Here is a 25,532-nt window from a genome sequence, read left to right on the forward strand (position 1 = left end):
GGGTTTAATTAAGATAAAGGAAAAGAACATAGACAATATGAGAAACAACAACACTGAGAGCTGAACATGAATATGAACTGAACACATTTTTCAATAGGTTCAGCTCAGGAATAAGCTCATCATCATCATCATCCTCTCCTGTCCCCAGCCATACAGACATCCCACCTTCCTCTGACCCTGTCAAACTTCAGATGTTGTTTCTTCCACCTTAGTCACAGACTCTCCTGCTTTCACAAGTTTGTCCTCAACCAAATCAGCAGATGGTTTGTCCTCAACCAAATCAGCAGATGGTGCTACTTCCTTTTTCTCTCCTTCCCACTTTTCTGAATCTAGAAATCAGGTGAAGAGGCAGCTGGAGAGACTGAACCATAACGAGGCAGCAGTTCCAGATTGCTGCCTTGGGGTTGAGATTCTGCAACATCTCTTCAACCCCAGCCTGACCCAAGAGAAGGTTCCACTGTTATGGAAAACATCCTGCCTGGTTCCAGTACAGAAGAAATCTCTCCCATCATCAATGACTATAGACCTGTTTCCCTGATATCCCACTTCATGAAGGTCCTGGAGATATTCATGTTGACCCACATGAATAAGCAGACAAGCACATGTCAAGACCTCCCTTGCTTATTGCTGTGGAGTTGGAGTTGATGATGCCATCATACACCTGCTTCAATAATCCCACTGTAATCTGGACAAAGCAGGTAGCACTGTGAGGATCATGTTCCTTGATTTCTCCAGTGCATTGAATTGAACTGAATTGAATTGAATTGAATTGAATTGAAGCTAACTGGAACCTTTTAGGTCACTCAGATTGTTATAGTTTGGAGATTAAATTACAAATGATCAAACCTTAACCCTCCCCAGGCAGATGTTGCAGATTTGCAACAGCTCAGTGCTACTTAGCTAGTCTTTGCAAGTAATTTGAGCCCGTGAGGGATAAAATACTGAGCTCATCTTAAGAAGGATGAGAGATACAAGACTCTCAATTAGAACAAGCAATTAGACAATCAACAATTAGAATGAGCGAAAGGCCTCTATTTAAGGCAATGAGCCTACAGGTGGAAATTAGCTCTTTGCTAAATCTGGTGTATTGATTACAATATTGTACCTTAATTAGTATAAACTGTCCCATTGCAATGAAATCAATTCAATACAATTCAATTTGAGCCATCAATAATGCAGGCTTATTGCATTCATATAAAAGAACCCAAAACACATCTTGAGTTACTGTAATTTTGAATAAAGTAATATTTATGCATTAAAATTAATTTCTATATTGCACTTATGTTTTGTTTAGAATCTTTGAAAAACATGTTTGGGTTTTTATTTACTGTAAGCCATACTAATAATAATAAAGACAGAAATAGTTAGGCAGTCAAAATACCTGTTTGTCACTCTCAATACAACACTTTTTTGTGTCTTTATACTTAAATACTTTATTTTTTCAAATTAAGTTTCATTCAGGGTAGTATTTTGAATATTTTTGTTTAATGCAAATTCTCAACACACGTATTAACTTTAACAATATTCAAAAGCGGCCTTATGGAGGAGCTTAGAGTATGTTCCTCATTTACCTGCACTTTGCCTTCTCTATCAGTGTTGAACATCGGAAGGGTTCATGGATGAGCCTTTGTGCTATACTTACTTCCTTAACAGGAAGTAGCCATCCAATGATATTCCAGTATTTATCATGATGTCCCGCCCTCACCTTTGTTATCCACCCAATAGGCGAGGCCTGTTTCTTCGTTGAGAGGCAGAGCCACACAGGTAACTCGAAAGAAAAAAATAGGAGTGGAGGAAAAAAAAAAAACCTTCAGGGCTTGTTATGGAGTTCGTGTGAAGGAAACACGGATTTCCACCCTTCTTTTCCAGTTAAACCAGTATCTCTGGATAGTACACGCTCAAGTACAGCAACAGGTAGAGTCTCTGACCGCAAACTCTTCCGTGGCTCCTCTGAAAGTTATCTCCCCACTCTTCTTTCTTTCTGCGTTTATCTCAATTGACTTTCCAGCCCTTTTGTTCGCTCTCCTTATCACTTGGAAAAGGTGAACCCTCGTGTTATTTTTTTTTATTTTAATCTTTGCTCTAATTGTAGTTTTTACCCTTGTGGTCCCTGATGGCTTCGCACAGTGATACTCTGGTGGTGTTCTTTGGGGCAACAGCTGGTGCAAATGGGGGTAAACTGGGTTCGGATGAGAGGGAAATAATTCTCTTGGTGTGGCAAATTGTGGATCTACATGAGAAAAAGGTACGGACCTTTCTGACCCCTCCACCTCGTTCGTCAGTTGTATGGTTTCTTGTGTGTGTAGCTCAGAGTGTTTGTGTGGCGCAGTGTCCACCTTGTAGTTGAACAGTTTGTCATTTTTAAATCAACACGGTGTGCCTTCTGTTACCGCCTGCAGTGCTCTCTGGGGCTCTCATTATGCTAACGCTACAAGCTCACCTTTTAACAGGTGATCAAATTTTGTTTCCTACTTGTCAAAGGTGGAATTTCACGTAATGGAGAAAACACACATTTTTGGTTTAGCATGTCTTTGACTTAATTGACAATTAACTGCTTCTGCAACCACATTGTCAATTGTTTGACCCTTTTTTTAAAGTTCACTTTCTGTATGATGTGATGGGCTTTTGCCATTATTTGGCTTTTTGCTGCTATTTTATGTCTCCGTCCATGCTCTGCTCTGCTCCATGAAACCCCTAAACTCCTTTCACAGGTTGGGAAGCTTCATAAATGTTTTGTCAAGCCAGACACTTTGGAGCTGACAGATCAGTGTAAAGAAGAGACTGGGTTGACGTTGGAGGACGTCGTTGATGCTGAGCCTCTGGACAAAGTTCTGGAACAGGTGAGTCGAACAGGTCACATTAAAATGATTGTGATTAAGACTTTGTTCCTCCCTGCCATACCTTGCTGTGTTTTGTCAGTCAGCTGGCCCATATTATACTTCCAACAGGGCTATGGGTTGAGCAAATGTACCAGTTTGGAAATGTATGTTCTCAAAAACACAGCACCACCCATTCCTCCTATTGGGAGTGGTCAAGTACTTAAAATCACAGTACATTTTCTTGGAACTTGACAGCTACTTGTCAGCTCCACTACAAAGCTGTATATTGGCTCTGGTCGAGGGGAGAGATGGAAATTGGGCGGGAACACAGGAACTTTGAAGAGAGAACTCAAAGAATGGATTTCATTTATGTCAGAAATTGTTGACAGGAACCTCAGCTTATTGTCATGTCAAGATGAGGCTTTTAAATGGGTTGGATCAGGATCAAGTTCCATCTAAAGGGTGAAACTGCAGTTCGAATCCCAACAGTTTTGTTGACATTGTTGAAAACATGGCATTTGCTTACAAGTGTATAAGAAACAAATCAAACACAGCTTGTCTATAATTTTCACAAATTATGGATAATAATAATAATAATGTTCCATTGTTTTAGTATAATGTAATTATATGCTATATTTGAAGGCTATACTTTATGCCCTGTTATGATAGTGCTTCCACTTTGGCCCGATTTACTCATTTGAAATTTGCCAGATAATGATCTCTGATATATAAATCATGTCAGGAAATCAGTAAAATTCACCATACCTTCCCTCAGATACATTGCTTACAGGAATGGGAAAGAAAGATATTCTGGGTTTATTTCCACTTTGTCAGGGTTGGGCTTATCTATTTTGTCAACTGAAATTCCTGATAATCCAACTAAAAAGGTATTAATAAAATGATTTTGAGGGGACAATGAAGCCAGTTGTATAATCACTGTCGATAAAGTGATTAGAACCCAAATGGCGGCGAGAGCTCAGCAATAGTAACATACTCTCTGTTATATTCTTTGGTAATTATAATTTTTAGTACCTCATCATATTACAGTCATTACAAACTAATTTAAAGCAAAATCATATGACGAGACTCAACAGATTTTACTAAATACAATTGCCCAGGTCACACTCCAGCTGTTTTTCTTGCATTTTGAGAAAATGTTGGCGCTTTTAAGTCATAATGATTTAAACCCTTCATACCAGTAACCCGCCCAACACCATTCAAAAGGAAAACCGCAATTTTTCAAACAGTCTATGAGAGCATGAGAAAGTCTGCCAGTTAATAAACCCGAAATGTTCCTCTGACATATTTTGCCCAGAGCAAGATGTGACAGAACAAGCCTGACTTGGGTATTAAGCTGTAAGCTAATGTAAGGAGTGTCAGATTTCGTGCATTGACTCTCAGAAAAATGGTCCTCCATCTGCATGAGATGTCATTGGCCATGACAGTTAAACTACGCTGACAGCTTGAAGTTCAGGAGGGATGGGCAGAGCCTGGGGTGTGAGAAGATAAGTTGGAGTCACAGGTCTGGTCTTGCCTTGGTCTAATGCATACAGCAGACATCTGGAAGGCAGCGTGTTTACCTGTGACTGCTCCTCAGTTTCAGGCTGCAGGACATGACGGGCACATTGCTACTACATGTTTGTTTGCTGTGTTGACTTACCTAGTTCAGGATGCTGTTTCTGTAACTGCACCATGGTTAGACTGGAAAAAGTTCCAATCAAAATGCTTTAATGTTTGATAAAATATTGTAGGTATAAACTGACCTGTTTTAAGGGAAAATTGAAATGACCCAATGTTGTGGGACATTTCATAATGGAGCCCAGTTTTAAAACAACTTGCTGCTTCAGCAACTCTGCCTCATAACCGGGTGTGTCAGCACCCTAGTCCTGATTCCTCTTTAGCGTTGCAAACTTATTACCACAGTGTGTGATGTGTGCAAATCTATTCCTGCAGCATGTCACGAATCATTCTTGAGAGAAATATTTTTGCTTTTGTGGTCATCTCTATTAGGGGCATGTCTTTACATAATTGGAAATGTTGCTAAACGTTAGGATTGCTTGTTTGGACTAATTAGAGTCACTCTTTTAGTAGATCATGTTAATACTAAATGCTTTACCAAATTAGTTTTGGTCAATCCATTTTTCTTCGGTTTTACTGCTGACGCAATTTATAAAAGACAAAGGTTTTTTTTTTTTTTTAATCAAAGTTGGTGAAATTATGTCATGATTACAGACTGAGTAAGGCTTTATCTCATTTAGGTGAGACTGTGTGCTGAACCTTCAAATATTAACCCAAGCACTCAGTTTGTCCTTTTCATACCTCTGTGTGACTGGCTACTTTCCTTCTCTGTGGGTCATTCTGAGATTACTTTGTTTATTTAAGGAAGAGAATAAAATTACAGTTTTTCCTGGTATTTAAAAGTTCTGAACACCTTTTGTTGCATAGAGGTCTGGAACAGATGTTTTGAATATGATTTTACTTGCCTACATGTTCATTGACATAAAAAGCTATTTCCTCACTCTTAGTGGGCTTTTTATAATGAGGTGTGTAGCACAGGCCCAAGGGCGTCTGCTAGGTGAACGATTTATTAATGTAGAGAAAGCTGTTGTGATTGATCACTTGGGTTTTTGCTAATTACTCTTGTATTTCAATATTGTGTGAATAGTAGCTTGATTAATGGCTTTTATCAATTTTAAATAGAAAAGCAAAGATTGAACATTTCCAGTTGATTAGCTCAGATCAAGCATCTGTTTATGAAATGCATCTTAAACTCCTCACATTTTCAGTCTCTGATCACTTAAACCAGCATATATATTGACAAAATGTTTTAACATTGGATGTTGAATGGATAAATGGCAGGGACATATGCTTTTATGCATAAAAAAGGAGAATCTTATAATTCTCTGTTTGATTCAGGCCTTATTGCTGATCACATGGCTGATGATTCAACAAGGATCATATATTTATCTAAAATGTCATTGTGACATCTTTTGATTCAGTTAACTTTATTTCCGACTGAAAGATTTCAGATGCTGCTGTCTTCTCTCAGTAAAGAAAAGCCAAGTTAGTTTAGTTGCTATGAACAAAAAAAAACTGAGCTGAACCGTTGCTGACTTGACAGGCTGGGTTTTCAGTCAGTCGTCAACATGTTGCAGCGTGCAGATTGCACATTATCTTAGATTTTACAGACATTGTTGTGAAACATTGAGTTTCAGAGCTCACTTCAGATTCAACTGTTTCGGATCTTAGTCACAAATGACAAAGTATGATTTTTTTTTTTTTCTTTCTTTCTTTTGCTGGTATTATGGCAGGGAATATAGCTGGTAGCTGGAAGTGATTCTGTGCTGTAAAGATTTCTGGCACCAAAACAACACTAACTTTTACATGTAGTGTGCAAATTGAATTCAAGATTTCAGACATGGACAACATGCATATTGACTGACTGGATTTTTCATATTTATCAGCTATTTTTAAATAGCTGATATTTTAAATATTGAAGATGATTATAGGTAACACATTTCTCCTATGATTTTGACCCAGACTCCAGCAGTCTTTGTGTCAGTAGCTTCTCTGGTGCAAGTGTGTGTTTAAACAGTTGCCCACATGGCTTGTCAGGACACTCCCTGCTCTCTTATCGGAGTTTTTTTTTTCCAGCCACCTCCATCTTACCTCACCTCTGCATACAAGCAGTCCAGCCTCAGCGGAGAGTAAACTCTACACAGAACCATGTGCAAAGGCCACTTCCTCCCCCTCATCTTTTGAATCGCCCTTGAGAGAGGGATTGCGCTATCCTGTTTAATTGTTGGTGCATATTTGTAGAAGGGAGTGTTGGATTTTTGACTGAAACAAGACTTTTTCATATTCAATGTACAATCAATAACGTGCAGTGAAAGTATCGAGACTGTGAAATGAGTCATGTGGTCAGTTTATTGGTTTGGTTTGCACTGGTTATCAGTGAGGGATTTGTATGATGTTGAGCATATTTACTTTGTGTTCTTTGTTAAAGTTGAAGAGAAAAGTAGAGGGTGTGTCTCCACCTTTTCTTTAACATTTGCTTTTCTCTCAGTAATCCAGCTTTAGGAATGGTCTGAGGCGGGGCTGTATGCTCAGGTATGAGAGAAGCTCACTCTTGTTATCACTGTAAATAAAAAATAGTTCAGCTTTGCCAAACTTAAAATGTGCAGCTTAGTCAATCTAAGAAACTTCGGTCTCATGATTTGTTTGGTGTTTTTTTTCTTTGTGTTTACCGTTTGGACAATAAAAGCCTCAGAAATTAGGATGAATGTTTGACCTTATAAATTAGGACAAATTACCTTTTGTGACATCATCTGCTTAACATTTTATGTAAACATAGATCAAGGAAATTAAAAAAGCTGGGTTCATTGCAGAGACATTTTTTGTTGTCTATGCTTTGCAAATAGTATGCAGTTAGTCTTTCTGTTTGAACTGCTTATCTTCTATTTTATTGGGACACCAATAAAACGTTCACAGCAAGTCTATTTCCCATTGATCCTGATGCTTTGGTATTTCATCATCTTTGATATTTATCTAATTCTGGACACTGGTTCCAGTACTGTCTTTGTTGTAACATCATTATCTATGTCATCTTACTAACATTTGCATATTTTAATTATGACCTCCATTATATCAACTCTAAAGGTTTCATCTATAAATTTATTTAGATTGTATGCAAAAGTTAATGCAAACATTTGACCTGATCACTTGCTTAATTTAATAGTAGTATTAAAAAGCTAAATTCTTTACAAATATATATTGGTCATTATCATATATTTATTCTGTTGTGCTTTTTAAACATTGAGATAAGTTTAAAAACTATATATAGCAGAAATTCTGCTTGTGGCTTTCCAGATATAGATTTAAAGATGCCGTTACTTCATTAAGAGTGACATTTGTCAATCTTTTAGTCTCCACACAGAATGTTTCTTGACTTGAAATATTTCCAAACAATTGAATTTGTTATTGTTTTAAGCAAGGGAGCATTGAGGGGACCCTCTTAACTAGCAGACCTGCAGTGTGTGGGGGGATGGGGAGCATTGCACTACTTTATGATCCATCCACCTGTAGAAAACTGCAGCCTGGCACTTTAAGGGGAAACTTTAAGGCTTTTGAAAGTATAACTTTTGTTTTTCTAAACCTTGGCATACCTTAAAAATCTGCAACCATGCCAAATGTTTAAAGGGGTCTCTGTAAGTAGACAAGCAGTCTGACCTTTTCTGCTTTTTGAGAGTTTCTCTCCAGCTGTTTTAACCCTACAGCGTATTTTGGTCTTGTTAGTCGGTACTTGAGCTGTCAAATAATCAGACATGTTTTGAAGCATGCCCCAACATGGACCTGTAATACTCTCCCACTGCCTAAAAACCTGCCATAGATCGCCAGAGGCTGTGTGAACCAGTCAGACGCTGAGCCGAAGGTGGTTCCATATCCAGATGGTCTAAATGCTTCTTCACACGGGAATGTGTTAGATGCAAATCGCCCAAAAAATATGCAGTAGCTGATCTTCAGCTTGTTAAGTCATCAAGCATGAAACTCCAGAAAGATTTTAGAAGACTATACCATGGCCTTTGTTTCTGATATTCTGTCCTCTGTCTATGAATCAGTGATGTAGACTCTGAAGTCTCAGGTCTCTAAAATTATTACAAGCACATGTTGGTAAAACAAAGAGATTTGAGCCACAATTTTTTGATGAACCTAAGAACTACATCAAGTAAAAACTATTGGCAGTTGAAGATTTGACTTCTCTCTTACAGACTTGACAACAGACTGATGCAGCTCTGTGTTATAAATAAACATGATTGTCTGCTGGTATTCAGGCCTGGTTGCTGTCGCCATCAGAGCCGGTTAGACTTGCTTTTTTTTTTTTTTTCCCCTCATGACAACGGCTGAAGGTTGTGTAAAGAGAATCTGTGATCCTAATGATTAGTGGTGTGATCATTCCTTCCCTCTGTTTCCTCCTTCCCCTCTTGCTGCAAACACTGAAACCTGTTAGACGTGCCTCTTCCCTGACGCGAGACAGAGATAAAAAATAAATAAATAAATAACAAGCACGTAAACACATTCACATTTTAAATTCCAATTTCCCAGATTGGTTTAAACTCTTACCAGATTTTATCAATCTAAAACATTTACTGCATATCTGTGTTAAGAAAATGGGACACCTCTTTTTTATTTATTTAATATATTTTGGTGTTTCAGCTAAGCACGTCAATTAATGGTTTCCCGTGTGATAAATAAAAAAGTAACCCACACTTGTTTGTCCTTTCCATGTTTTCCTATGTAGATTCAGCAGTCTGTGTCATCAGAAGTAAAATGCCTCAGCAGAAGTTCGTACACACTCTTGGTGAACGGTCCTCTAATAATTCGACAGGCCCTCCACCCAGAAGCCTCCAAAAAGGTAAAGTTTGAAAAAAATCTGCCTAGGTCTTATTTTTGTGTGTGTTTATGTAAAAGGACATTTTTGTAATCCCTTAACCTCCATTGTATTTTCTGGGGGTGAACGTTAAGGGGCTTCAATCATATAAAGTCATATATTTAGAAAATGGTTTATGGTTCTGCTTCAAGTACTTATTACGTGTTTTTGGTTGTCATATATATCTTGCTATGTCATAAAATATCACTAATTTAACTCAACCAGTTGTATAAGGATGTGTTAGAAACAACTTAAAAGCATAAAGAATAGTTTAGGAGCTGGGAATGTGCTCACACTATAGGAGTTTTTCTATATATAAATCTATTTGGGGCTCCTGACTTTCTCATAATACATGAAGGTTGGAACATATTCTTGTTGTAACCCTTGTATTGATGATGTCGTCAAGATTGATTTCTTTATTCTTCTTTAACATTTTATTTTCTGTCCAGAATCTTGTACTACCGGAGTGTTTCTTTTCATTTGTGGACCTGCGGAAAGAGTTTCTCAAATGCTGCCCGAATGCCAGCTCTTTGCAGAAGCTCTCACTCTCCTCCATGTTGGATTGTATCCTTTGTTCTCATTTCCATTTTGGGGATTTAAAAAAAAAACAGCATACAGGGCAACAATATTACACTGTTTGAAATGTTTACTTTTAACTTAAAGATAAAAGTGTAACATCTTGAGCTAAAGAAGATGATTTTAAAACCAGCTGAAAGTTGACAGCCTTAACAGCAGGCACAGATGTTGGTCTCCCTGCGGTGTCAGAGCAGATGATAGGTGTGAGGGAGGTGAACAGCATGGTGCAGCTGACGCTCTGCATCCTGGATGAGCCATACAGTAAGTAACTACCAGTGTTGGTACACAGAATAAGTCTACAATGCAGTAATATTAGATCCTTGAAATAGCTGGGTGTAGCATTCTCTGAAAAAGGAAGGAATAAGCCAGCTCCTGACTGAATGAACTAAAGATGTGTTACTATATGGAGATAATTCAAACTATAACCCAATGTGTCCTATCAAGACTTTATCTCTTATTCGCAGCCAAATAGTACATTATTTTCAGCTTGTTTGGTGTATTAAGATATAGTTATTTTCCCCCTAGATCACAAATTCTACTGTGCTGAAACTGTGAATTCCAAGTTTGAATCTGGCACATGGTAAGTAAACCTTTTTCATTTCTCAATCATGCATAAATTTCACATTTTTCAAGGGTACTGTTGCTAAAAAACCAGCAACCCCCCGCCTCTAAACTCTCCAATCGTGTTCACATCTGAAACCTTGGTCTGAGAGCATTAATTACAGCAACAAGGAAAACACAAGTGTGTCATTAGAGTAGTCCAACTTTGCCATCAAGTGCTTAGCTGGATATTCAGTAGCTAAGCAGTAGATCCTGCTCTTCTCAGGCAGCCAAGAGCTATCACTTCAGCCCTCTGACATTTAACCAAAAGAGCGTCACTGTGTTCGGCACTTACTGGGGGAGAGCCCTGTTTCTGTGGGCAATTAGTTCAAACTGAGCAAGACTGGGAGAAATATCAGACATGTGCAAAAGCACCAAGAATATCAGCTCTTAGTTGTGTTACTCAAGTTTCTCAAATGTCTTTTTTTCCTGCAGCAGTAAGACCGAGCCGGTGGACAGCGAGACGGTGATCAGAGCAAGGGGCCTTCCATGGCAGTCCTCAGACCAGGATATTGCTCGTTTCTTTAAGGGACTCAATATTGCCAAGTATGTTCAACGTCACTGTTTGTTTTTTTTCTTAAATCTCTGTTACAATGAATAAATTATTTAAATTCATGTGACTAAAACTGAAATGGTGACAAAGAGGAGCTGATGGATTTATTTTTATCAGAGCTTTCACAAAATATATTTAATGATCCAGTGGTGTTTTTTTTTTTTATTATAATAAAAACATACCAATTTTTCATTGCAAAATAGAAATCCACTATCGACATACACATCATGTGTTTTGTGGCAGCTGTACTGAATGTCTATATGCACCCTTTGAAGTAGAAATGCAGAAAAATGGCTGTAAAAATGCCAAAGGCACTTTGATCAGTTACCTTATAGTTTCCGTGATGTGATCAGAGATGTGCGCATGGCAGCTTCAGGAAAAAATAGAAAAAATTCAGGTCAGATGGTAAATTACATCTAAATAGAGTCTGTTAGATTTTACAGAAAAGTGTTATCAGCTTAGTAGTGTTAGTAGCTTTCGCACTGTAAATGAATAAATCAATCAATGTTGGATTAAAAACATGTTTTTTGATGTAATAGTTATTGGTTAATATGTGGTGAAATGTGGAAGTTACAAAATCACCACTTGTCATTGATGACAAAGATGTTAAATGAAAGCTTGTAATGCTTTTGATATTTGTTGTGTAGTTATGTTTATTGAGATATCTGTTTTGTGTGTTTTAGGGGCGGCGTGGCCCTCTGTCTGAACGCTCAGGGCCGGAGGAACGGGGAAGCCTTGGTTCGGTTCATCAACGCAGAGCACAGAGACCTGGCTCTGGAGCGACACAAACATCACATGGGCAGCAGATATATTGAAGTTAGTCCTGCTAACTTATGCTTCTTTAGGTTTTAGTTACCAGTTACGTATTGAATATCTATTCAACTGAGCATTGATCCCGTATCTTCAGTGTGGGAAGTCTCGGTTTGAATCTGTGAATCAAAAATACACAGATTCAGTGAAAACCCTGAATAACTTCTCGTTTCCCCGCAGTTATTTTGCTGTTATTTATCAGAGTCATGTGACTTAGCATTTACAGTTTATGAATATTTTCTTTTTTTCCTTCTTTATTTTAATTTGTTCAGGTCTACAAAGCGACAGGAGAAGAATTTCTCAAGATTGCTGGAGGTCAGATTTCAGATTTTTTTTTTTAATTCCTTTCATCTCATTGCACATATTTGCATAAAAATTTGGTCAAACATGTTTTGTTTATGTAAGAGTTTATTTTGTGGTTTCTCATACTTTCCTGTCCTCATCCCCAAGCACACGTGCGTGTAAAGTTGCAGCTCCTTAGTTCTTTCTCCGATTACCTGTTTTTTTGCTTCAATCCAGTGATTCTCTGGCAGCTGCTCTCCCTCTAATAAAAGGCACTTTGTGAGCGGTGCAGCCCCGTACCCGCTATCGCCAAGCCCTCTGAGGCCAGTTGCAGAGAAATGTCATTCTGGGCTCTGAGCGGCTCACCTATTCAGCCTCTAGTTTGATTCCCAAGAGGCAAAGAGGGCGGCTGTACTGTGAAAGAACAGACTCTCTGTTACAAACAGGGTGTGAAAAGACAAAAGCAGAACCTGGGGCCTCTTGACCATTGAACAGCGGCCATCAATTATAGATAACAGACACACTCAACAGATAGCTTACAGTGGCTGCGAGTCAGGAACTGGACTTTACACTAATGAGTAAGGATCAATACAGATCAAAAGACTTTAAGCAAATAAATCGGGCAACGTGGATACCTTTTTTCAGGCTAAGTGAACGCATGAAGGAACATTATGTGGTCCTTAATATTTCCTACCATTTTTCATAACTTGAAAAGTAAATAATTTATGTTATTGGTTAGAGGATTTCTGAAATACCTTTAAGTTGAATTATGAGTTTGTCATATCAAAGTGTGCAAGTGTGTATAAACTAAAAGACCATTTGCATCATCGTGCTGCAATGTGATAATTTAAAGTTTAATTCTTGTGTAGATCTTGTTTAACAATACTCCAGCTTGGAGTGTGACTTACAACATGGCTTTATCTTCTTTTTATACAAAATTCTTATTTGTCAAAAGTTTACAATTTTGTTACAAAATTTTGTTTTCTTTTAGTTGAGTGGTCAGTTTATTTCTGTTTTTTTGCCTAAAATAATTTTTTTTGTGCTGAATAAAGAGGAACATGACCTAAAGAATATAAATTGCCATCCAACTGTAAATGACTTTTTGATGAGGGTCAGTGAATGAAGCAGCTCTGAAGTGGTTCTGCTTGCTGCACGCTTTTATGGACAGCTGCCAGTTTTTTTCCTTGTAACTAAACACCACTTTACATCTTAACCACTGGTTTGCTGTTGCACTAGATGGTGACATTTAATTTAGCTACAGAGTTCACAACGCCATCAAAAGTATGTAACTAAACATCGTGTTTAAGAAAACGGGAATGAAATGAACTTTTTGTAAATTGTGAAGTGAAAATTGGTGTATTTGAGCGAATTGGAACTGATTTACAATCGTTTCATTATGGTACCAGTGTGTGCTGAAAAGGTCCATGCAGCCAGAGACTTACTTCTGTTCATTTGTTTGTCAGACTCAGTGGAATTTCAGATTTCCCCTTATTGTGAAGCATGGGGAATCTTTTCTGTTGTTTTTGGTTAAAGAAAAAATATGCTTTGTAGTCAGTAAAGATCTACAATAATTATAACCATCATAACATAGTGCTTTCAAAGTACATAATAAAGTCAAATGAAATGTCTGTATGTACTTGTAGAGGTCGAAAAACCTAAAAATAATACAAATGTCAAACTAAACATAGACTAGAATAAACACTAGAGAAACATTGGCATACAAACACAACTAACACATTGGTATTGTTTTCATTAATTAAAAAAATTATTTTATTAGTTTATAGTTATGACAAACATGTTGGTATTCCTAGACATTACATTGATATTGGAGTTCATTTTCAAAAGAACCAAACATGTAAATTTAGCTGTAAAAGATAAGTTAAATTCTAATAGGTCACTGAAAGTGATGTGCCTGTCAAAGCAAATTGGCAACATTAACATAAAAATAAATTTTTTAATAAGTATCTGCATTATAATTGATGTATCCTGTGTTGCTTTAGGGACGTCCAATGAGGTGGCTCAGTTCCTATCTAAAGAGAACCAGGTGATCATACGAATGCGCGGGTTACCGTTCACGGCGACGACCCAGGAAGTGTTGTCCTTCCTCGGTCCTGAGAGTCCCGTCACGGACGGCTCAGAGGGGCTCCTCTTCGTCAAATACCCCGACGGACGGCCTACTGGTGATGCCTTTGTGCTTTTCTCCTGTGAGGAATACGCTCAGAACGCTCTGAAGAAGCACAAACAGATTCTGGGGAAGCGGTATATCGAGTTGTTTCGGAGCACTGCAGCCGAGGTTCAACAGGTAGCTTTTCTTTTTTCTTTTTTTTGTTGTCTGTGAAATGTACACTCTCAAATTGGCAATGTTTTATAAGAATCAACTTTTTGGAGCTTTATGCCATGCTATAATGTTATGCCCTCATCATAAACACGCTTGGAATGTTGCCTCGATTGATCCTGAACTAAACGTGGAGCACTGTGGTGGGATGGCAGGGATTTCATCCACATTCTGCTGTTACGGAGGGAGGAAATCTGTTCCAAGATCAACACAGAAGGAAGATCTGTCACTCGGCACATGTAAACAGACTTGTTTTAGAGCCCACTGTGTAAATACACTCCAGAAATGATAGACAAAAAAAATCCTGGGATGTTAGTCCAGGATTTGGGCTAACATCCCAGGAGAAAAACTATTCCAGGAATCCATCAAGGATATTCTTGAGGTTCTTTGAAGAGACTATAAATTTGTGTGAGGTTCAATCTGGCTGCTGTTGGTGGCCACATAGTAGAGTAGGCTGCCCTTCAAAAGGAAGAATTGTTTTTGGTTAAATTGGTTTCTAATAATAGCGTGTTACAGCGAGTACCATGAAGTGAAACTTTCAGCTTTTCTTCTGTTTTTATATTCAAACATGCTTGTTGTCCGTGGCTTCAGCTGGGAGGAGTTTATGTGAAACCAGTGTTCAGCAGTTGCTTCCTCAGTTGATGGCATGGAAACAGGGAGAAGTGACAAAACATCACAAAACATGCCAATTTCTTGAGTAAAAAAAAAAAAAGTGCTGCATTTTTAATCTGATTAATTGGAGTGTTTGCCTGGCTTAAATCTGTAGTTAATTAAGACTTTATATTCTTCTCACTGAAGGCTTATTTTTAAATGATCTTGTTTTTCAGGTTCTGAATCGTTACATGTCCACACCTCTGATCTCCGCTCTGCCTCCATCGCCCATTGTACCACTTCCAGTCCTCTCCACGCCTCCCTTCCTGCCGACGGCTAGCAGCACGCGCGACTGCGTGCGGCTCCGCGGGCTGCCGTACACCGCCGGCATCGAGGACATCCTGGAGTTCATGGGCGACCATACGATCGACATCAAGACTCATGGAGTCCACATGGTCCTTAACCAGCAGGTCAGAGTTTTGTGATGCGCATAAAAAACTTTTAGAGCTGTGGTATCACAAAGTCAAGTGCTTTTTAAAAAAAAAAAAAAAATCAGGTTCACCATAATTTATTTATTTTTCTCTCGGCCTGCTGCGTTGTTCTGATGGTTTTGGTGATCTTCTGCTTTACAGGGCCGACCCTCTGGCGATGCCTTCATCCAAATGAAGTCACCTGACAAGGCATTCTTGGTGGCCCAAAAGTGCCACAAAAAGACAATGAAGGACCGGTATGTTGAGGTCTTCCAGTGCTCCACAGAGGAGATGAGCATTGTTCTGATGGGAGGAACCCTGAACCGCAGCGGCCTCTCTCCTCCACCCTGCAAACTTCCCTGTGAGTTCCTCCACAACTTTATGTTTTACAATCAAACAACTTTTTCTCTCCTTTGCAAATTGTAGTACTTTATGAATTATGTGCAATTAATAGGGAAATGAACTGAGAAGAATTCATTGAGTTAGAAAATAACAATAGAAAATGTGCGCCAAGTTGTATTAGATTCAAACAAAATGAACGTCTGCTTAAAAACATCACAAGTTAAGGTTTTAAATGAAACGTTTGCACGTTTACCTTTTCGGAAAGGATCTTTCAAGACTCAAATTGTCTCCAATTGTGAAAATATCAGATGTTACTGACTGGCGTTGATATGACCTCACACTTATGTGTTATGAGTCGCGTTCCTGGAGTTAAACTGTTTTAATGGTGTTTTGCAGACAAATACAACGAGTGCATCACATCACTATAGCCTGCTGGTAGAAACTTGTTTACTGCTTAAACAATAATGTGATTTTGATGAAGCAGAAAGCGGGTAACTGTACTTTGCTCGCTTGTGACTCCTATCTGCTTTTGCCCTTAGAGATTAGATTGGGAACCAAAAGGACAAATTTTCTTTTGCATGTTTCTTGACAATAAGCCACCATTTAAAGGCACATAAGAGATTTAGCTCTTCTATCTTTATATATTATTTACAATTGGAATGTATGTAATTTTTCTTTTAAAGTAGATTTTGTCTTGGCATACCTAGAATCGCTTTGACAGCGTCAAAGATTTTTGAAACCTTCTGCAACTTGTTGAACTTCCTTTTTTAAAATCATTAACATCATTAGAAATGTCTAGCTGCACTAAGAGACTGTGAAGAAATATCTGTTTTTGAAGCAGTAACAGCAAAAAATTAAACTCTAAGCTTGTTGTCCTAGTTGTTAATCTTGGTGCTGTCCTCGTGTTTCAAAGATCTTTTCAAATGTAAGGGATTTTTAAGTTTGGACAAAAAGTGCAGTAAGATGAAGGGCAACAGCAGAGTTGTATTTTTGTAATTTCAAACAATCAGTGAAGTGGTGAAACGTGGGTGTGGTTCCATCTAACTCGATGTAGAGGATTGTCTGCGTGCTTACAAGCATCCTGCTCTAGTAAAGACAAATTAACAAGAAAGAACAGAAATACTTTGACTTTTAAATGCTAATAAGGTCACGTTAAATCCTGTTCAGAGCATTGTGAATTATTGATGGGAAATTTGAAGAATAAGGTTTGCCAGTAATGAAAATTCAGTTTCTCAGAAAGTCTTTTAAATGCAAGTAGTTACTCTAATTTCAAGAGTTTTTTTGGAAAACATAACCAAAGCTTTTCTCTCCCTGTTCAAGGAGAGATTCTTCTGACTCAGTGAAGCAGCGTTTCCACAGACTGTACTGTTGTAATCCAGTATGCTGCTCTGTGGGGTTGTCTCTAAACTGTCCTGTCCATGTCCGTCCCCCTGTAGGTCTGTCGCCTCCTACAGCTTATGCTGCCTTCCCCACTCCGCCTGCCATCCTCTCTGAAGCGGCCCTGTACCAGCCCCCCCTGCTGGCGGCCCCCAGGGGCCCTCAGACCACCATCCACAGTCCTGCTCACGCTCTGGCCTACTACCCCCCGCAGCCGCATCTCTATATGAACATGAACATGAACTATACTGCTTATTACCCCAGGTAAAAAAACCAAAGCATATGTAAACCAAGCACATGAAATAAGCAGCAGGCCTTGTATCTGACGCCTCTGTTCCCCCTCCAGTCCCCCGGTTTCTCCCTCCACCGTCAGCTACTTTGCGGCTCCACCGGGCGCCATGGCGGCTGCGGTGGCGGCTCAGGCCCACTCCGTTGCGACTCCGGCCCACCCGGCTGCGGCCGCTGCCTCCTCCGTCCTGCCGCAGCCGGGCGCCCTGGTCAGGATGCAGGGTCTGCCGTACAACACCGGAGTCAAAGACATCCTCAGCTTCTTCCAGGGATATCAGGTGAGAACAAAGGCATGAACAGAAATTCCTTGTATAAGATTAATGTTCAGCAATTTTTATTTGAAATCAGAATCCTGCATTTTTTAGAACATGGGAAAAAAAAGATGACTGATTAGTTTATTTGGTTGACGATTTATTTTGCATCCCAGTTCTGCTGCACCACAAAAACTTTAAGTGATTTTCATTTTTGTTTTCCCAAACCCTGAACTTTTCACTCACTTTGCAACAAAATGCATTGGAGTTTTGCAAACTGCACTGTTTGATTAAGTTCCATGTGTTCACTTGTGCTCTCCTGCTCCTCTTTGCTGCAATACTTATTGCTGCCAGGCTGAATTAGGTGGAGTCCGCTGATGCAGGTATGAATCATGACAGGTGTGTTCACGTAGGAAAGCGGTGGGTTTGAGGTAGGGGGCAGGTTCTGGTGCTGCTGTTTTTTTTATTGGGGCAGATATCTTGGCTCTGTTGCTGGTCTTTCTTTCGTTCATTCACACCAACAAGAAAGCAGTTTTTAGTTGCATTTGGAGAAATGTAGGTACGCTTTGTGTGTGTTTTTTATTTTTTTTCTTTGAAAGCTGATGGTCACTGTTTAATGAATTTTGTTGTTTTCTAGATTCTGTAGGTGATATGTGTGTTTTCTAGCTCCATTATGATTTCTCACACACAGGTCCTGAGAAAGAAAACTGTCTCTTTGTAGAGATCCTCAAACTTTCAATACTGTCATCTGTTTTTAAATGTGACCAGTATTTGGTGAATTTCTCTTTTGTTTCAGTGTGGTTTTATTTTGAATTGTTTTTTTTTGTTGTTGTTGTTTTCTTGGTCATCTTTCTACACATCTGTACCTTTTGTGTGAGGGTAAAAAAATGTGCATTGTGATGTCTAACCCAATGTTGAGGCCACTCCACCCTGACTGTGTGTTCATCGTTGTACTGTATCTGTAGTACGGCCCTGACGAGTACAGCGGCTTGGTTCAGATGAACGAACAGGCCCGGAGTCTGATTCAGCCCAAAGAATGGCTCTGCCTTTAGGGCTCACACCAAGGTAAGAGGAGCAGCGAGGCAGACGGAGACAGGGCGCCTCCTCAGCTCAGAAAATCCTGGCGCATAACCACTAATCATCATTTAATCTGCAGAACGTTGCAAAAGTGTTCATACACCTGGAAATCAAGTTTGAGCCACAAACTTTAATGTTTTTTTTTAATGTACATGTAATGTAATAAACGAAAACAAAGCAGCAGATTGCTTGTAACGTGGGACGGAAATAAAACATTCACCAGTGTAACTATGAATCGTCTTACCTTTGATATCTTTTTTTTTATAGTGCAATTACCTTAGAAGATCATAAAGTTTGTAAAACATTTAAAGAAGAGACTGGAATAGTGTTTAGCTGCAATATAAATTTAAGACCAGATCAGGGTCAATTTTTGTTTGAAGCCATTGGATTTATTTTTATTCTCGCCCTACGGCGTTTCAGAGCTGACGTTTAGTTCGCTCTTCGTGCTCAGAGGTTGTTTTTCTTTAGCAGGAAGAGGAACGTTTGTCGGTTCATAATCTAAACCTTTTAATACTATTGAAAAAATATTTTTGCAACGTGGGTATTAAATTTTAGATATCACAATTAGGGTTAGAGTGATGCTAGACTTAGCATAATCCTAACCCCACCCTACATATTAAAAAAAGAAATAAATGCATTGAAGTTTGTGACCGACATGACAAAATGTAAAAAATAAATGAGGTTCTGAATACTTTTGCAATTCCCTTTACTCATCTAACTTGTTCAGTGATTTGCAGTTCTGCATGCTTTCTGAATGCCGAGGAGCTTTGCTTTGTGGCCCATTAATACATTTTTAAATTCCATTTCCATCCTGAGCTCTTTGTCTGATTTGCATGAGCACTGACTTAGTTTCAATGATCAAACCTCAGAGTTCTTGATTTAGTAATTAGTCATTTCATTTTAACGTCCTCCTTTTCACTGACACGTCTTTATTCGAGACCAACACTTAAACAAATCATTAACAGCCAGTAATGTGCCTCAGTCCTGATTTGAACCAGAATCTCAATTCGTGCCACGTTTCTAAATGTAAAAATATCAGTTCCATTTTCTAGCTATTTTATTCTCACTTTGTCATTTTTGTACCCACATCCCCTTAGTGACAGCTGTGTCACAAAAATAGCGCAGATGTTCAGGTGTTTGCTGCGTGCAGTGACAGTTGAATTCTTTCTAAAGCTTCGATTGCATTTTCCTGGCATGGAAATGTAGATTCAACCACCTGATTTAGTAAGTTCCTAAATGCTTGAAAGGTTTATCAGCCGTGAAGTGCAGATTTGAAGTCGACGCATTATTTGAATTGAATTGGGGTCCTGCCATCTTTTAGCTTCACGTATCTGTAGCGATCCAGTTGACTGAAGTTTCAGTGTTTCATTAAGTGAAAGTAGCAGATATCAGTGGCCAGAAGTGAAAAAACACGATATTTCACTCGAGCCTTTTCACGGATGTTGACTATTTATGTGGAATGACTGATGCTTCCCGTTTACTCCCCGTCTCCTTGGGTTTTACCGCTTTATCTTTTTATTATTTTTTTTTAAATGTTTTCTTAAATGACTTGTGTATGTTTGTTGTGTTTGAATTTGATCTTGGTGAAAGACTTCAGTGCATGTGAACTAACAGCTGCTTTTTGCGTGCGTCATCTCTGCCGGTCTCGTTGGTTTCAGGTGTGTGAGAACAGCATGTCCTCTGTTTTCGTCCTCTGCTCTTTAATCTTTCTGCTTTGGTAACTGGACTGGTTTGATGAGCCCATCAAACATGATTCCTCACTGTGGGCGCCCTCTGATGGTTTTCCTTTCACTTACGGGACACTGAAGAAACTCACTGAGTCTTTTTGTTTTTCTTTCTCTCCTCCTGCAGCTCCAGCCAGACGCCGTGCTTATCTTGTATAACTTCAGCGGTCAGTGCAGCGGCGAGGCCTTGATCACCTTCCCCAACGAGGACGTCGCCCGGCGCGCCGTAGCCGAGCGCTCGGACCATCCTTTCTACGGCCAGCCGATCCACTTGGTTTTCTGTAACTGACCACCAGCTCTCCCACTTTCCTCCCCTTTCCAATAGAAACGCCTCCAAACTCTTTACAGAGAACCTGTGGAAGTCTTCCCTCTCTGTACGATCTGTACTTTGACTACACACCTCTCCGCTGGTCCTCACACTCCTGAAGCTGCTGCTGGAGCCGGGCCTTCCACAGACGAAGCAGCCTGACGCTGGACTTTGTGACTTTGCTGGTGGGGAAGGAATAGTGTGAAGCCTGGGCAGAGCATGCAGACACTCTGCAAAGCCAAAGTTGGAGATCAACTTATCGTCCTTGCAACTGTACAGACCTGTCTCCTGAAATGCTTGAGGCATATATGCATTTATACACGTTTGTCTTTATATTTCTGAACTGCAACGCTTTAACCACTTACACATTTAGAGTTTTGTGTTTATGAACATTTTTGTTAGCTGCAAAAAGAAATGTTTGGAGGCTAAATATTCTCCAGCAGTTTAGTTATGACAATAAAAATGTCTAAGCCATAAGGACTACTTTATACTTCTCAGTCAATCAGTATCCTAAAACTGTCATGATTTAAATGTAGCTAGTAAGCGACTTTAAGCTTCAGGGAATATTAGTTTATACTACTGTGTAGCACATCTGTGTCAGTGTATGAATTAACCTGTGACTTTTTTTAAGGCATTTTTTGTGTGACCACCAGCATGTCTAAACCTTTAAGTATTTTCTAAGCACAACAGATGCTTTGGTTTGCTCCACTCACAGAGACGCTACGCTGCACATCTTTAACAGTTTGACAGTAAATTAATTCTACTTTCATTCATACTTATCTACAAAAGCTAAAACTTTATTATTTGTAAATTGACTTGGTTTTTTTTTCCTGCAGTCTTGTATATTGATTGACCCGTTGCAGCCGCTGCTTTGGTTTTTGTTTTCAGACTAAAACAACCAGCCTGCACTACGATTCAGTTCCTGTGAACAACCAGAGCCGTGTAAAACTGCAAGAGCCCTTTTTTTTTCTTCCTTCCTGTGAGAGGCCTACTGAATTGTCTTAGTTTTTGTTTTTTCTTTACGAAGCCTACATTACCCAGAGTGCAATACTGGCCCACAGGAGGCATAGGAGCCTCTGGTGGCAGATGAGATATTTGTTTTGTTGCGACCTAAGGATGCATGAATTTAGGTCTATGTATAAAATGTAAACAATAAAAATATTGACAAATATCAATGCATCAGTGGTTTACCTTATTGGAGAACTAAACTATTAAAAGTCGTGCTGGAAAATGATTTCAGCAACTTCATAAAGCTCGTCAGTGAGCGTTGTAAACTTTACAGGTATAAGGCTGTCCAGGTGCTGAGCACAACTTGCATTCTGGGACCTTGATTTCAACAATTAGATTCAATATAGAAAAAAAAACCACTTAAAATAACTGCCTTTTTTTTTTAATCAAGGTAAGAAGTTTTCAATCTTACCTGGAAGAATCTGGCTCAGGAACAAATTTAGGACAAGGAATGCAAAAGTCATGTCCTCTCATTGTTTGTCAGCTTGTTGTTTTTTTTTTCTTCCTTTTCTAACATATTGGTATTTGTTGTTTGTGCAGTTATACCTACATTTTCTCCCTCCACTCAACTTTACATTAATTCACTGGAATTGAACGTTCTGAGCAACCAGCGGCTCGCTGTGACATTTTCTGACTACTTGTAGAACATGTCAAAACGACTGCTGGACAACTGCCAAGTCAGCGGTTTTTCCCATGATAAAATATTTGTTATAAACTTTTCCAATTTTCTGAGAAAGTAGTTTTCAGTGTCAGTAAATCTATAACTTTTGTTCTGGCAAGTTTTTTCTGTTGGGCAAGAATTTAAAAGTTGTAAATCAGATTTGCATTATTTGGTTTTTAGCAGTGGTGGGTAGAGAACCCCAAAGAACCACACTAACATTTATACTCAATAAAGAAATTACTAGAGTAAAAAGTGACCTACGTACTGAATGACTGATCATAAAATTGATGCCATCAGAGAAAAATATAGTTATGTGCGAATTCTGGTATTTTAGACTAAAATAAATTATACAAATAATTCTTAATCAACAAAATCAGGAAGAAGAAATCGTGTTAAAGGCAAAGGATGAAACAAAATCTGCTTTCAGGGAAACAGTAATGCGAAGCCATGAGTTAGTTTTCAGTTTTATTGAGATACACTACGTTAGAGCCTACAGTATGATGCAAGGTATCATTCCCTTTGAATAATTTCAACAACAAAAAAAAAAAAAGCACTGCAGTCTTAAAAATTACAAAACATTTAACATACAAAATATACAAGAAATGACAATACAAGGCTTGGTAAACATCATCTAAAACCTGTATTTCCCTTTTATTTTACAAAGTTTTATATATATATAAATATATTTTTATATATTTATATATATATATAGTTTCCACAGACACCTGTTAATGTCTTTAACCTCTTAGGAATGACATCCATATCCATTTGAAAGTATCAAAAATAGAGTTGTACAGTCTTTGCAGCCTTATCGAAAATAGGAACAAATTGTTCGATCTTTGGTTGTGGCAGAAAAGGACAGCAGCCGGAGTTCAGAGTTTATTGTCGATGCTGGTTTTGTTTCGTTCGTTTGTGGACTCGGGTCTCTCAAGCTGCAGGATTGACTTGAATGCAAACATTTATCTCTGTTCTCCCACCCCAACCCATTTGGTTGACCCTGTGAACCTGAAATGTACAACACTGATAACTGTTATTGATCAGTCTCAGTCATTTTGGAGAAGAAAAAAAGGGGGGGGAGGGAATGAACTCAGACCAACTGGTTCACAAGCAGGAGTTAAGGCGTCCTACATAGTTCACGTGACATGATATTCACTTCTTCTGAGAGCCTGAGTTCTTCTATGTGGAGTCCAAAGGCATTCTTTACAAGACCTTTACCTCACATTTGCTGCTGTTATAGTGTGCATAGCCTAAACGTGTGTGCTTTTGTTGTTGAAAAGTTGTCATATATACAAGAAATTTGGTTCAAGCAGCAACCATCCATCCTCAAACACAACTGCATGAAGATGCCTATGCTGTGTCCTCAATTCAAGCATCTATGAGTCTACTGAACCTACAATCTACTTCTAGAGGCATCAAGGTAAATTTTTTTGTCTTTTTTTTTAATTATTATTTTTAAAGGCATTAAGCAGATTATCAATGCATAGCAGAATCATTTTCACCTGGAAACTGACTTCAAACCACCATCAATCTTAAGGCAAAAAAATAAAAATAAAAAGTCAGTGGAAATCATCGACCAGCATCTGGATCAGTCAGTCTGCTCTTTCCTGGAGGATTACTTATTGCTGCATATTTACGCGAGTCGGAGACAAAATAAATACAGCAACATATAACTGTGGAAACAATTTAAGAGAACTCTGATTGTAGACAGCAGACATTGATTGTTGCAAGCAGAAAAGGTTTGGAAGACCCCAAAATGTCCAGATTTTTGCTGTCTGGATTCTAGGATTTTACATTGTTCTTCACAAATGAGGACTTTACGTAAATACAATATACAGACCACTTTATATATAAAATACTTTCACAATTTTTGCCAGAACATTTTCCATCGACGCCTGAGTCGGCTGTCATTTGAAAGCATGATGCGTTAGGAAATCAAAGGCACATTTGAGAGGAGAATAGTTTTAGTGGCAGAGAGCTCCATTTCTGAGGACCAACTAGAAACCCTCTATGAATTGTCAAAAAAATAAAAAAAACACTAAATAATCTTACTGTGAAATCATAAATCTAAAAGAAGCACATCTGTTTCTACAAAACAAGCACTCTTCAGTCTTAACGTCTGGTGAGAAAACAAAAAGAAAAGCTTGTGCTACATTTCAGATTTGCTAAACTTTAATAAGGCATTTGTTCAAAGAAGCAAAGGAAAAACAGTTCTAACGGAAGAAACGGGGTTCATTACTGTACAGATACTTACACAGCTGCAAGTCTGAGGAATGTTGCATTTTGCAGAAGGAAAACAAGCTGCTGAACTCCAACACCGTTACCGCTTTCGTCATTTAGGGGGAAACTTCTTTTAATACTACTGGAAGGTTTGATTTAATTGTATGGCAAATCCAAGTCTCAAATTTCTTTCTCTCTTTAATCGATGTTAGTAAGTGTCCACGTTTGCTCGGATTATAAAAAAAAAAAAAAGATCTTCTGAAGAAGTGGGATGCACAGCCCTGCATCCCTGCAGCTGTGAGCTGCATCGTCAATTCATAAGTTGACGCTGGCGAGAAGAGGATTGGGAACTTCAAGCGGACCATCAGGAAGACAGCTGAGCTGCGAATGGACAGATGTTCAAATAGAAGCCTACACACAGCTGTGAAAAGCAAAAAAAATAAAAAAAAATTTAATAGAACTGCTCCAGCTCTGCATGTCTGCCCTGTCCTGAGCATGGTTCTGCTCTACATCTGTGTGAAGTTGTGTGTTTTTCCATCGGTATCAGAGACATCATGCTTGAGAAACGGAGAAACGTGGCTTTGTCTTTCCCCAGTCTTCTCCAGATCGGCGTTTGCAGGGTTTAACAGCTGGAGGTGATGCTGCATGAGCCACAATAAAATAAAAAAAAATAAAAAAAGGCAAAGATCTGAGCTACGAATGGTTGTGCGCCGACTGAGGGCCGTGAGCGCCGGGGGACTGGGACATGTCTCTGCCGATGATCTCATTTACTGTGGAGAGACAGAAACAAGAACAGAAACACGGAAACAATTTAAAA

At 38.8% G+C, this 25,532-nt stretch overlaps 2 protein-coding genes across 4 annotated transcripts in view; one reads left to right on the forward strand and one right to left on the reverse strand.

Moving 5' to 3' along the window:
* The first annotated feature begins 1,815 nt into the window (after positions 1 to 1,815).
* Positions 1,816 to 22,000, forward strand: esrp2 (epithelial splicing regulatory protein 2). Of its 3 annotated transcripts, XM_055036622.1 has the most exons (17): positions 1,816 to 1,914; positions 2,093 to 2,245; positions 2,712 to 2,840; positions 9,118 to 9,231; positions 9,696 to 9,810; positions 9,988 to 10,083; positions 10,348 to 10,402; positions 10,858 to 10,968; positions 11,659 to 11,791; positions 12,058 to 12,100; positions 14,068 to 14,369; positions 15,230 to 15,463; positions 15,626 to 15,824; positions 17,242 to 17,446; positions 17,529 to 17,748; positions 18,687 to 18,786; positions 20,650 to 22,000. In XM_055036622.1, the coding sequence occupies exons 2-16, from the start codon at positions 2,114 to 2,116 to the stop codon at positions 18,771 to 18,773; spliced, it is 2,175 nt and encodes a 724-aa protein (XP_054892597.1). In that variant the 5' UTR covers positions 1,816 to 1,914; positions 2,093 to 2,113; the 3' UTR covers positions 18,774 to 18,786; positions 20,650 to 22,000. The 3 variants fall into 3 exon arrangements, 2 of the variants coding, with proteins under 2 accessions (XP_054892597.1, XP_054892599.1); XR_008606411.1 differs by lacking the exon at positions 1,816 to 1,914 and having other exon boundaries at positions 1,921 to 2,245; positions 18,076 to 18,786; XM_055036624.1 differs by lacking the exons at positions 1,816 to 1,914; positions 20,650 to 22,000 and adding an exon at positions 18,076 to 18,104 and having other exon boundaries at positions 1,921 to 2,245; positions 18,687 to 18,730.
* An 889-nt stretch (positions 22,001 to 22,889) lies between these two features.
* Positions 22,890 to 25,532, reverse strand: part of LOC129364067 (nuclear factor of activated T-cells, cytoplasmic 3-like) — a 53,023-nt gene continuing 50,380 nt past the window's right edge. The window contains 1 exon segment of the mRNA XM_055036481.1: positions 22,890 to 25,485. Coding sequence (XP_054892456.1) covers positions 25,409 to 25,485 — 77 coding nt within the window. The 3' untranslated portion in view covers positions 22,890 to 25,408.

This window comes from Poeciliopsis prolifica, unplaced genomic scaffold (assembly GCF_027474105.1).
Source record: "Poeciliopsis prolifica strain line A6 unplaced genomic scaffold, Auburn_PproV2 SCAFFOLD011, whole genome shotgun sequence".
In the NCBI taxonomy this organism is placed as follows: domain Eukaryota; kingdom Metazoa; phylum Chordata; class Actinopteri; order Cyprinodontiformes; family Poeciliidae; genus Poeciliopsis; species Poeciliopsis prolifica.